The sequence below is a fragment of the Muntiacus reevesi genome, chromosome 18 (genome assembly GCF_963930625.1).
Source record: "Muntiacus reevesi chromosome 18, mMunRee1.1, whole genome shotgun sequence".
In the NCBI taxonomy this organism is placed as follows: Eukaryota; Metazoa; Chordata; class Mammalia; order Artiodactyla; family Cervidae; genus Muntiacus; species Muntiacus reevesi.
Window position 1 is genome coordinate 8,914,117 of NC_089266.1, and position 13,945 is coordinate 8,928,061.

At 42.1% G+C, this 13,945-nt stretch overlaps 1 protein-coding gene across 7 annotated transcripts in view; it reads left to right on the top strand.

Moving 5' to 3' along the window:
• TNRC6C (trinucleotide repeat containing adaptor 6C) overlaps positions 1-13,945 on the top strand; it is a 112,313-nt gene that overhangs the window by 34,879 nt on the left and 63,489 nt on the right. For all 7 annotated transcript variants that reach the window (XR_010659616.1, XM_065908711.1, XM_065908714.1 and 4 more), the window contains exons 2-3: positions 2,746-2,845; positions 3,574-3,595. Coding sequence is in view for 6 of the 7 variants with exons in the window: in XM_065908711.1 (XP_065764783.1) it covers positions 2,783-2,845; positions 3,574-3,595 (85 nt within the window). In the remaining variant the exon portion in view is untranslated. The remainder of the gene's footprint in view (positions 1-2,745; positions 2,846-3,573; positions 3,596-13,945) is intronic.

The following is a 13,945-nucleotide window of genomic DNA, read 5'->3' on the forward strand; positions in this document are numbered from 1 at the left end:
GGAGTTTTAACTCCAAGCTATTTTGAGCCATGTAACTTTCCTTCAGCAGCCATGACATTCCTAGTTTTTATTTGTTCCCTTTTTCCCTAGACGTGGGGCAACAGCGTGGTGATTACAGCACCAGTGCACCATTCACGGAGCTTGACTGTGCTTTGTAAGAATACTTAAACACAGATTTCTTAGTGTCTCTGCACCTTTTAACATGAAAAGATTCCTAGAAGGTATTACCTTAGATAATGAACGTTTCCCAAGCTTGAGAAATGTACTGACCTCCTTCTAAAAGTTGTTTCTCAACCTTGGCTGGGCATTGAAGTCATCTGGAAGCTTTTAAAACTCCTGATGACTGAGTTCTGTTCCCTGATCTCACTGAAAATGGTCGCAGCCTTGGCATTGGAAGTTTGGGGATCGGGGGGGCAGTTGTTCGTTCTGCGAAAAAAGTTGCTTTTTTTTTCTTTTTTGCTGCCCTGGGTTTTCATCAGCTCATAGGCTTAGTTGCCCCATAGCAGGTGGGATCTTAATTCCCCTTCCCCAGCAGGGATCGAACCCACAGCCCTTGCCTTAAGGAGACAGGTTTTTAACCTCTGGAGGGAAGTCTGCTTCCCGGGTGGTTCTGATGAGAGGCCAAGAACCACTGTTTTAAAGGAAGACTGATCTCTTAAGTGGGCTTCCCTGGTGGCTTAGTGGTAAAGACTCTGCCTGCAAAAATGCAGGATCCAGTATTCTTGCCCAGGAAACCCCATGGACAGAGGAGACTGGTGGGCTACAGTTCATGGGGTCACAGGCAGCTGAACATAGCTGAGCACAACGACAAAGTGCCCCCCCATCAAGTTGATTTAAATTGTTTTCCTTATGATGATATTCAGATATATACAGACTGATGCTAGGTTGAGATCCCCTATGCGTGCAGTAGTCGTAAGCACATTTGCAAGTTAAAAACAAACTTCAAAATCAAGAAATTAAACAACAGTGATGGGTGGATAGCAGTGTTGTGCTGAGGCTGTTGTGTGTGTGTTGTTCCTTCTCCTTATTCTGTTAAATCCTCCTTCCCACCTGTCAGTCTGGGCCCAGTGAGGAGGCAGAGACTACATGACAATATCAACAGGGGATGTTTGTTATGATAATTAATTAAATTGTGCATGCTAAGTTTCTTCAATCATGTCCAGCTCTTTGCAACCCCATGGACTGTAGCCCGCCAGGCTCCTCTGTCCACGGGCTTCTCCAGGCAAGAATACTGGAGTGGGTTGCCATGCACTACCTCCAGGGAATCTTCTGACCCAGGAATCGAACCCATGTCTTCTGCTGCTCCATGCATTGCAGGCAGATTCCTTACCACTGAGCCACCAGGGGAAGCCCAATTAAACTGTGGTAAGAGAGGAACTCTAGAAAACAGTGTGCTAGCTAGGGCTGAGGGAGAGAGCCTGAGGAAGGCCCAACTGGAGGGGGCCCCTCCCCGAGGCTGGGGCTCACACCCACTGAAGAAGTGGTAGTGCAGCCCCCTGGATGGCAGAGCAGCTCCCAGCATCGCCCAGGTCAGCCAGTGGGCAGCTGGTGGTCGCAGGAAGCGCTCCTCCAGCCAGGGAGAGCTGCCGCCAGTAGCCCATCACACAGACACACTGGAGTGGGGGGCAGCCTTGGCGGTGTGAGCTTTTAAAACTTTTAGAACCGCTGCTGATGGCCTGGCATACCAGTGTGCAGACAAAGGGGCAGTGTCAGTGCCGCGGGCACAGAGCACGTGGCATCCCCATCAGGAGGGCCATGGCTGCATCATGGGGAGAAGCCCATAGAGACCGGTGTGGGAGCATGGCAAACAGCGGGAGGCCCGCAGGGTGTGTGCTGACAGGGTCACTGGAAGCCGACCCTGGATCACGCCACAGCTGCAGGGTTGCTAGGAGACTGCCCCTTCTCCCTCCGTGGCCAGGGTCCTCCCCAGGGGTCCTGGCCACATGCTGACCTCACAGCGGGCCAGCCCCTTGCTCCTGCAGATCCCTCTAGGGCCCTGCACTGGGAAACTTCTGCCTGGCACTCACAGGGAAGAAGGGCTTAAGGGAACACATCCATCATTGCGTGGCCTGTGCTGGAGGGTGAATCTGGAGCTGACAGGCGATGAGTTGATAACCGACAGCAGCCCGCCCCGCGCCAGCCAGACACTTGTGCGACGTTAAGCTGTAGTTCATAAGCCGCCCGACTCTTCAGGAGTTGCTCGGGGCTGTGTTCTGCGTACCCTTCCAGCTGCTCCCCTTGCTGTGTAGGGAGCTCTGTTTAAAAAACAATTGGTCTGTCGAACAAACAAGGTGTGCGTAAGAGTAGCCTCCAGAACTCTGACTTGGATGTTCTAGAGTAGGACCCAGGAGTCTGCACTTTTAATCCGGAAGGTGTGATGACAGTGGTCCCTGAGACAGAAATCCTGGTCTGGGGCTGGACTGTAGGGACTATGTCTTTTTCTCCATCTTGTCCTCCAGTGCTGCATCCGCTGCCTGATAGAAGGTTGGTGTTCAACAGATGTGGGCCGAGTGAATGGCCGCCACAAATGGCTGTGTGCCCTGGTACTGAAGAGAAGTGGAGCCCTGGATCGGGGCGGGGGGGTGAATGTCCATGTCTAATGCCTCTTCTCAAAACATCCTTCTTCGTACCATGCGTGGAACTCTGCTTGACTTGCAACTTTCGGCAGCTTTTTTTTTTTTTCATTTTAAATCATTGATTTAAAATGAACATTAGGCTAATACCACTTTTCTTTATTTTTAATAGGGAGAAAGAACAAGAAACACAAAAAGAGGAACATTTGATGGAAGAAAAGAAAAAGAAAAAGCAGGAAGAAAAGAAAAAGAAGGAAGGTGCTCAGAAAAAGGTTTGGCTAGAGTTCCTAGTCCATTGTTTCTGTAGTCCCTCTGTCTCACTGCGTTTTCATAGCCATTACGTTACAGAGGTTCAGTTTATTACTTTTGAAATTCGGTATGCTTGATCTAGAGTGCTGGTGACACAGATAAAGGGTGACAATCACAAAATGTCTTCTAAAAGAAGTATTAGAGCTGTGTTTTGAAGGATTTGTGTTTACTGGTAGTAAAGAATGGCCATGCTATTTTATTTAAACTGAACTGTCCAAAACAACCATGTGTAAGGCCCATTTAACTGATTTTGTTAGAAAAGCTAGAAATAATATTTGCAGCTTTGGCAAGTGTTCTTTTACAACTTCTACTAGTAAATATTACGATTTAAAGTCATACTGTAAATCTTATCATCAGGCTTGAATTTTAGGTACAAATTACATTGTTTATTTTATTCTTGCCTGATTTAATGTACCTTATAGTTAAAATTGTTTATGTTTTAGTCTGTATTAAAATATAGAGCTTAAATGAGCTTCCAGATAGATTGTTTTGCCTTTGGGTCAATATTGGCACATAATAACATGTAGACAATTATACATTTTTTCCCAGTAATAAATTTTAATGAAGTAACTGGGCAAAAACTTGTTTTTAAAGTTTCTAATATTAAAGTCTGCTTATACACTTTCATATGGATGTGTACATCCTACACATTACTCCTAAAGTTTTTTTTTTTTTTTTTTTTTTTTTTCAGGCTGCTGATCAAAAAACCAAAGGTGAGTTTACTTTATTTTGGGGGGTAAATTTTATGGCAGTACCAAAGTTTATGATGATGACTTTTTAAAAAATTGGTGGTTAAACACAAAGAATCTAACCCTGCCTTTGAATCTATTTTTTACTATTCACTGTGAAATTCGTTACTTATCACTGGTTTTACATCTGCATTTAGTTAGCATATGCTTAATCTAAAATGCCTACAGAATGTTTTAGTAGGGTACATGTGTCTTTTTCAGTTATGGCTTCCTAAGGGAATATACCCAGTAGTGGGTTTGGGTCATACGGTAGTTTTATTTCTGGTTTTTTTTAATGAATCTCCCTACTCTTCTCCAGAGTGGCTGTATCAGTTTGCGTTCCTACCAACAGTGCAAGAGGATTCCCTTTTCTCCATACCTTCTCCGGCATTTGTTGTTTGTAGATTTTTTGATGATAACCATCCTGAAGGGTGTGAGGTGATGCCTCATTGTAGTTTTGATTTGCATTTCCCTAACAATGAGATGTTGAGCATTGAAATATACACATTACCATATGTAAAATTTGGAAATGTGCTGTTTGATACAGGGAGCTCAAACCTGGCGCTCTGTGACAACCTAGAGGTGGGGTGGAGGGGGAGATGGGAGGGAGGCTCGAGAGGCAGGGGACATACGCATGTCCCTGTAGGGTGAGTGTGTCCCCTGTGGGCGACTGTGGCTGTCAAGTTGGTACATGGCAGACACCAACACAATTGGTAAAGCAGTTATCCTCCAATTAAAAGAAAATAATTTTTAAAACATATATATTATATTAGCTTTCTAAACAATGCTTTATGGTTTTCCTTCTGATTTGACTTCCACCAATCAAGGATTAAGCCAATAATGTTGATCCAGTTTGCATAAACAACCAAAGGATACTGAATTTCTTTAAAGCTTCTACTTTCTCTTTGCCAACTATTACAATAAACGGAGATATATTCTTTCTTCTTCTCTCTTTGATTAGTAGTGTGTGAAAGATTTCCTTTTTATTCTCCAAGTCCGGAATTGGCGCTGGTTGTCCTGAGGGGTGTGAGCAGGAGCGCATGTGGTTCTCACGGTACCCTGGGCGTCTCTGCCCCGTGCTGGCGGGCCGGCAGAAGGGAAGCCGCTCGGAGCCGCCTCGCTTGGTGCTTGACGTGCTCGGGGACCGCCCAGTGCTGGGGAGCACACACGCGGGCCTCGCAGTCGCCGGCTCCGTCTAATTTGGGGCAGGGCCCTTCATCTCTTTAAGCCTCAGGTGTCTCATGCTCACCGTGAGAAGGGTGAGGGGTGAGTTTTCACACCTGCAGAGCTGTCATGAGGCCCACAGGGCCAGGGCTCGGTGCCTGCACAGAGCTCGTGCCTGCTAGAGGTTGGCTGTGGTTCCTTGTAAGCTGTTGTTGCTGTTGGACGCTCACGTGTAATTGTAGGCGCAGACACGTGCTCCACTTTTGCCTGGCATTTGTAGTTTTCCAAGTAGAGTTTACGTCATCTCATTTGAACTTCGTGATCGAACAGGGCAGGTGTTAGTTGACAATGAAGAAGCCATGGCTGACAGCGTGACTTGACGTGGCTTGCTCTTGGCCGAGACATAGTGCGAGGACAGGCCTCGAGGGAGCCTGGGCGTCTGACCCCAGCGTGCTTGCCTCGGAGCTCTCACCGCAGAGCCACGGTAAGAGATGGATTTCACGTAAATGAATATTTAAAGACAGCATAGTTTTCAAAAAGGACATTTTCTCTCTCATGCTCTCACGCTTTGTGAATTTACAAGACACTGGTCAGAAGGGCCCAAAAGGCTGCGGTCCATGGTTGTTTTGAAATTATGATCTTGAAAAAGAAATAATGGTTTCTTATCATTATCATTTTAAAGTCAAAATTACTGCTCTGAATTATCCATTTCCTTTTTTTTTTTTTTTTTAACATTTTGAGACGTTTCTACAACTTGATTCAGTGCCGGCCGACAGTGTTCTGTTGTCACTGTAATTGTTTTCTCTTGAAATAGTAACAAATTGCTTATGATTGTACAGTGATCATGAATTACATTGTCCCGCCACTTTACAGAGTTATTATTTTCTATTACTGTTCTGATGAGTATTTTCATTGCTGACTCCAAACCCTACTGGGTTTTTATCTTCTCCTTTTATCTTCTCTGAAATACTGCTCCTTTGGGTACAATTTATCAGTAACTGTACTAACTATAACCAGCCTCAGAACAGAACATAATGATTATTAACATCCTTCTAAACAACGGGGGGAAAAATGCTTTTTTGAATTATAAATAACAGTGCTGCTAGGTAATTCATTAATAAATATTAGCAGCGCCAAGGTCTAAAGTTTTCTCAGGCTCTCCATTATTACTGGTTGCACTCAAAATTAACTGCCTAAAAAAATTAATAAATAAACTGCCTGTGAGGTGGTGGTCCTGAGTTTCCAACCGAACCTGTGTGTCAAATAGCACAGGCTGGGCCTGACCAAGTGTTGAAATACACTATACGAATAGTACGCGTGCCCACACAGAGCACAGACCTGCTTTGCAAACCGTCTGGCATTTTCCTGTCTTTCCCCTGCTCTAAAGTCTGTAGCCAGAAGGGCAGGCCCGCATTTGCCTTGGGCTCTCTCACGCCCCCAGCTCCTCGGAGGCCTGAGACCGGCACCTCACCGGCAATGGCTTTGAGACACACCCTGTCCGTGAATTAGTTCCAGCCATGGTCGGCGTTGTCTGCCGTGTGCACACGGGTAAACTGAAGCTCTGAGAGTTTGCCCAGTGCCCCCAACACCATGTAACTTGTCAGTGGCAGGGCTGACGTGCCCAGAATCTTCCTGAACTTGCAGCATCCAGGAGGGGCACACAGCAGACATTTCATCCGGCATTGACTGTTTGTCAGCACCTGTCGTGCTCCAGAACAGTCCTGTATCGGGAGAGGGATGCTCGGAGCTCCTGAGTAGCAGGCCGGCGTCCGTCCTGCCTCTGCTTCCAGAACCAGGTCTCGACCTCCTGGCCAGATGTGACGGCCCCCCTGCAGAGTCACCAGAAGTCAGAGCACCCTGCTGTCACCACACGGCAGCACCCGGCAGGGCCAGGGCCAAGGTACTGGAATGTAGGAGGGAGTTTAACAATTTGAGCCAGTCCAGGAGTTGAAGACTCTTATGTGAGAGGCTACAGCTATAAATAAGGTGATATAATACAGTGAGTCGGATAGCACAGTAGAAGTTTGAGTTGATTTTATTTTGATAATTAGCTCAAACGGGACCATGTCAGTTAGTCAGTGCCATGCCCTGTGACACTGCACATGGCACCAACAGTAGTGTTAGTAAAGCAGTGTCTCCACTATTTAGCATCATGTTTGACTTAACTTTCTCAATAACGGAAACTTCACCTCTTTAAGTTTTGATTTATTTCATTTTCAAAGAACTCTTTATATGTCATACACGTACCTATATTATCAGTTCAGTTCAGTTGCTCAGTCGTGTCCGACTCTGTGAATCCATGGACTGCAGCACGCTGGGCTTCCCTGTCCATCACCAATTCCCAAAGCTTGCCTAAACTCATGTCCACTGAGTCAGCAATGCCATCCAACCATCTTATCCTCTGTTGTCCCCTTCTCCTCCTGCCTTCAATCTGTCCCAGCATCAGGGTCTTTTCCCATGAGTCAGTTCTTCACGTCAGGTGGCCAAAGTATTGGAGCTTCAGCTTCAGTATCAGTCCTTCCAATGACTATTCAGGACTGATTTCCTTTAGGATGGATTGGTTTGATCTTGCAGTCCAAGGGACTCTCAAGAGTCTTATCCAAAACCTTAGTTCAAAACCGTCAATTCTTCGGCACTCAGCTTTCTTTATAGTCCAACTCTCAGATCCATACATGACTACTGGAAAAACCATAGCTTTGACTAGACAGACCTTTGTTGGCAAAGTAATGTCTTTGCTTTTTATTATGCTGTCTAGGTTGGTCATAGATTTTCTTCCAAGGAGCAAGTGTCTTTTAATTTCATGGCTGCAGTCACCATCTGCTGTGATTTTGAAGTCCAAAAAATTAAAGTCTCTCATTGTTTCCATTGTTTCCTCATGTATTTGCCATGAAGTGATGGGACAAGATGACATAATCTTAGCTTTCTGAATGTTGAGTTTTAAGCCAACTTTTTTACTGTCATCTTTCACGTTCATCAAGAGGCTCTTTAATAGTTCTTTTCTTCACTTTCTGCCATAAGGGTGGTGTCATCTGCGTATCTGAGGTTATTGATATTTCTCCCGGCAATCTTGATTCCAGCTTGTGCTTCATCCAGCCTGGCATTCTCATGATGTACTCTGCATATAAGTTAAATAAGCAGGGTGACAGTATACAGCCTTGACGTGCTCCTTTTCCTATTTGGGAACCAGTCTGTTGTTCCATGTCCAGTTCTAACTGTTGCTTCTTGCCTGCATACAAGTTTCTCAGGAGGCAGGTCAGGTGGTCTGGTAGTTCCAGCGCTAAGAATTTTCCACAGTTTATTGTGTTCCATACAGTCAAAGGCTTTGGCATAATCAATAAAGCAGAAGTAGATGTTTTTCTGAAACTCTCTTGCTTTTCCTATGATCCAGCGGATGTTGGCAATTTAATCTCTGGTTCTTCTGCCTATTCTAAATCCAGCTTGAATATCTGGTAGTTCACAGTTCATGTGCTGTTGGAGTCAGGCTTGGAGAATTTTGAGCATTACTTTGCTAGCGTTTAAGATGAGTGCAGTTGTGTGGTAGTTTGAGCATTCTTTGGCATTGCCTTTCTTTGGGATTGGAATGAAAACTGACCTTTTCTAATCCTGTGGCCACTGCTGAGTTTTCCAAATTTGCTGGTGCAGCACTTTAACAGCATCATCTTTTAGGATTTAAAGTAGCTCAACTGGAATTCCATCACCTCCACTAGTTTTGTTCATAGTGATGTTTCCTAAGGCCCACTTGACTTCAGACTCCAGGATGTCTGGCTCTAGGTGAGTGATCACACCATCGTGATTATCTGGGTCAAGAAGATCTTTTTTGTATAGTTCTTCTGTGTATTCTTGCCACCTCTTAATACCTTCTGCTTCTGTTACGTCCACACCATTTCTGTCCTGTATTGTGCCCATCTTTGCATGAAGTGTTCCTCTAGTGTCTCTAATTTTCTTGAAGAGATTTCTAGTCTTTCCCATTCTATTGTTTTCCTCTATTTCTTTATATTGACCACTGAGGAAGGCTTTCTTACCTCTCCTTGCTATTCTTTGGAACTCTACATTCAAATGGGAGTATCTTTCCTTTTCTCCCTTGCCTTAGCACCTCTTCTTTTCTCAGCTATTTGTAAGGCCTCCTCAGACAACCCTTTTGCCTTTTTGCATTTCTTTATCTTGGGGATGGTCTTGATCCCTGCCTCCTGTACAATGTCACGAACCTCTGTCCATAGTTCTTCAGGCACTCTGTCAGATCTAATCCCTTGAATCTATTTGTCACTTCCACTGTATAATCGTAAGGGATTTGATTTAGGTCATACCTGAATGGTCTAGTGGTTTTCCCTACTTTCTTCAATTTAAGTCTGAATTTGGCATTATACCTTTCTGCTTTCTCCTAGAAAGAGTAGCCTAATCCATTCTTGATAGATCAATCTTCATTATAGCTTTAATTATGCTTTAAAAGTTTTTTTATATCAAGCTATAACCATTGAACTTGAACTATGAATCTTCATTTAAAAGACAAATGAAGAATGGAATCTCACTGGAAGTTTTTTCATTTGCTAAATCTAATATATAGCGTGCTGCTTCTCCTCCCCTACTCCCGTCTGGAAACTTGGTGCCTAGAAATTCTGCTTTACAAAATTATAAGTAAAATTTTGTCTCTGTTTTTCCAAATCCTGATTAGCAATGTCTCTGTTAAGGTCATTTTCTTTTTACGATTCAGGCAAGCAAGTCGGTTCATAGGAAACGCTGTGCTGCAGGTATTGGCGCCCCGCATTCACCCTGGTGTGTCTGCTTGGTGCAGCTCTGGAGCTTTCTATGCAAGTAGCAGATCCACCCTCACCTTTCCCGTTTCCTCCTCCTCCTGTCCCCCTGAGTACCCTGCTCTCCTAGGAATCTGAGCCTGTGTCTGTGACTGGAATTCTCTTCCTCTAGTGCTTTCTAGTCTTCGGTGGTGGTAGTTTTAATCATCCTCTCCTTATGTTTCTTCTTGTGATGAAAAATGTAGGTAATATTAGTATATTCTCACTGTTTCTAAAAAGAAGTTGAAGTTCACATGAAGTCCCTCCGTGTTGAGATATCTAGCTGTTGACATTTTGTTGACCATCCTTGAAGGCATCTCTCTATATATACATAAGTGTGTATTTTATATGGACTCTCCCCAGATTAAACCCTTCCCTGTCTCCTGCCCCTCAGGGAGCTGCACTAAGCAACTTGAAAACCTCTGTATAAGTCTGTTCAGAAACAAAGCAGTCCTTTGTAAATTCTGCTAAACATTGTCTTTGCATTGGTAACCAATGAAAGAGCTAGGTGAACACCATGCCTTAGTGAGACCCTAGATGTTCTCATAGTTGGGGAAAGGGGATCAGATATAATCCTCTTTTTTTGTTTGTTTGTATTTTTATCATCCTGTTTTGAAACACCATTAGCTTGTGTCTTATATCCTTGCTGTATAGTAGCTAATGTCTAAGTTTTAGACAGTTTATAATGGGTTTTGCTTCAGTAATCATTAATCTCTTCTTTATTTGAGGCACTGCCCTTAATTTGGGCAGAGAAAATAATAGCTTTATGATGTGATGACCTTATGAGCCTAAATTTTCTTATTGTGGGTTTTTTCATGGATTTAAAGGGTTTTTTAAAAAGGATTAGCTATAATTATACTCATAAATTCGAAATGAATTTAATTTAGTGGTTTTAGCCAGATTTTCTCAAGTTCATAAAATAGAAAGATAAGGTTTCATACGAAAAGTTCAAAGTTAATTATATCATGTATAAAAGCGAATATCTTGATGACCCAACATGGCTCAAACTCCGTATGTTTAATGATTCATGGTTTTGAGTCATACACTTTTAAAAAATTCGTACATTTTAATTAGTTTCCTAATCTTGCTCGAAAGGACTATAAGTTTTGCAACCAGGTATTCAGCTTCACCATGCATTCAGTTTCTAATTGTTAATTTTAAGCAAACTTTTATATGCTCTTGTTAATGTAAATCAATTGAAAGCATATTCTTTCCATGCCTTATGTTGATTTTTTTTTTTTTTTTGGTTCCACCACAAGGCTAGTGGGATCTTGGTTCCCGGACCAGGGACTGAACCTGCACTCTCAGCAGTTAAAGCGCAGAGGCCTAACCACTGGACTGCCAGGGAATTCCCTAAACATATATTTATAAATCCCTTTCATTCAACACGAATGAAAAGTGGTGAGAGTTGAGGTTTACAGCATGTCTTCTGATTTCATAGTCAGATATGGATAAAAATAAACAGAAATGAACCCACATTTCTGCACCTCACCAGTTAGGTGGCACTTTTTTTTTTTAGCTGAGGCAGTTTATTACCATTTGCTCAGTCTTTCAGGGGTCAAACACAATAATCAGCAGTTAGTATTTATAAAGCAGCAAATCTGTGTTTTCCTAGTTAATAAAATTGGCCAAATTCCTTAAATTTACATGTATTCACGTCCACATCCATATAACCAAAGCAGATACCATTTTGAGTTTATGAATTACTCTAAAAAGCAGCATCTGAAAGTCTAGTCAGCATGATATTTTCTATAAAATATGGCATTTTACTTGCCTATCTACAAAATTAATAAAATCTTAGAGCTTGAAGGATCCTTAGAGATAATCCAACTCCTGTGTTAGATGGGAAATGAGATTCAAAGAGTTGAAATGATTTGTACAAGTTTTGACAGCTAGTTAGTAACAAAACTAGAACTAGAATCTTCACCTTCTGGTTGTCAGTTATATATTTTTCTCCATATGAAGGACCTGGAGATGTAGGTATTGTGTATCTATCATCAGTATTATATCAGTTAAAAAAATAACTTAAGACATTTTCAAATAAGGCTGGAAGAAATTCCTAAAAGATTTGTTATGTGAGGGGTCTTTATGGAATGATATCTTACAGGATTTTTAACATTAGCTATGTCATTCTTCAGCTGTGGTATTCTATGTTTAAAGAAATTGTTTAATTTTACTATTAAATCCCTAGGGAAAGGAAGATATAATAAATGCATGAACATTTTTTCCATGGGAACAAAGGAACGTGTATTAAGCTGTGGTATTTTTCCCCTAAATATGTAGGCAATTTAAAGAGATAAAAATTATTGGGAAAAAAAGCTAAGGGATTTTATTTGTGTGTGTGTGTGTGTGTGTGTGTGTGTGTGTGTGTGTGTGTACACACACATATATGCACACATGCATATACTTTCTTGATCAAACTTTAGAGAAAAGGAAGTAAACCCAGTGATAATTTGTGTTATCTCTTACAAGTCCCTTTAACTGCATCTTCTGCATGGGCCTCAAGTGACGTGAAAGTCCACATCTCTGGTTAGCATAACTTCCCTGACACATTAAACATAAAAGACAGTCTCCAGGCATAAAGTTATAATTTATAGCTCTAAGGGAAGCTTGCAGTCTGCTTCTGAGAAGTAATTTGTTTACCCAGATTGCTTTCTTTTTTCTTTTTTTTTTTTTTGCAAGAGCTTTATTGGGTTATAGTTGACACACAGCAAACTGCATGTATTTAAAGAGAACAGTTTAATAAATATTGGCTGGTGCACACCTGTGAAACCATTCCTGAAATCAAGATTGCATCCATCATCCCTGAAAGTACCCCTGTACCCTTTCCCAAACCACCTCTCCATCCTCTCTCATCAGTCTCTGGGCAGACACTGGTCTACTTTCTGCCACTACAGAAGGTTTCCTAGACTGTTACATAAACAGATTTCATATCACTTGCACCCTTGGCTGTTTTCACTCAGCCTGATCTCATGATTGCCATCCCCATTACTGTATCAGCGCCATCTCTGTTATTGCATCAGGAGGTCATTCCCTTTTATTGCTGAGTAGTATTCCGGTGTTTGAATTTTTCACAGTTTCTTTATCCATTCATCTGTCATGGACATTTGAATTGTTTTCAGTTTTTAGCCATAATAAAATAAAGTGCCTATGCACATTCACGTGCAAGGCTCTGTATGAATGAATGTCCTTTCATTTCCCTTTGGTAAATGCCTGGGAGTAGAATGGCTGGATCTTCTGGTAGATGGGTGCAGAACTTTTCCACGGTGATTGTCCCATTTCACAGTTCTTTGAATCCTCATCAACACTTGGAAAGTCAGTCTTCACAGTTTTAGCCTTTCTAATAGATGTGGTATCGCTTTGTGGTTTTGATTTGCATTTCCCAAATGATGTTGGACATTACCTTTATGTGCTTTTTTGCCATCTGTGTATCTTTTTTGGTGAATGTATATTCTAATATTTTGCTGCTACTTTCTGAGTTACTTGTTTTTTGACTCTAAATTGGTTTATAATATTAAATTGGCCTGTAGAGTTGGACAGAAAGTCCCATCAGTGCAGCTTAGTTTTCTGCATACCTCAGTCATTTTCCCTTTTTTCTGTGTGTGCAGTTATATCAGTAAATATGCACTTGCAGTATGATCACATTTTACTCAGCTTTTGACATACCTACTAAAGATTGCATTAATAAATGAGCTAAATATTAGTCACATTATATTGCCTAGAGTTATCAAGTTAGTTCACTAATTAATTTGATAGTTTATAAATACCTAGCAGACAGCAGAGATAAGGTCTCTGTTCTCAAATAAAGATACTAATAGTAAGAGTTAACTACGTAAGCAATGGATATATAAGCAAGTGAATGCAATAAAATGTTCTGGGTGTTGTTTTATTTATCCCCCATCTTCTACCTGAAAAGATGTTAAGTTGCATTCATTTGATCATATTTTCGCCCAATGTTTATATTTCTATAAGAAAAGATAATCTTTAAAGTAAGGTTATCACATTAAAAACAAATGAGAAAACTGGGGGAAAGGACAGTACTGACTAAGAGTGAGATAAATACCTGCTGGAGCTGACCACTCCCCTGCTTGGCCTCTAGCTTAGCTGTGGACACCAGTACGAGGTGGGATGCTTGTCTCATCTGTCAGGCATGAGCCTGTCCTACCAAAAAAGAGAGCCCCTGGAGAGTTTTAAGTGGGGGAGTGACAGCATGAGCTTATATTTTAGAAAGATCCCTGAAAGTGCCAGATTGAAGATGGATTAAACAGTTGGAGAGAGGGCTAGAGGCAGTGGGTACAGCTAGACCACTGCCTAGTCCAGCCTCCAGATGCTGAGTGGCTAGAGTAGGGAGGAAGGAAGGGGTCATGTTGACAGAATGGGCGGA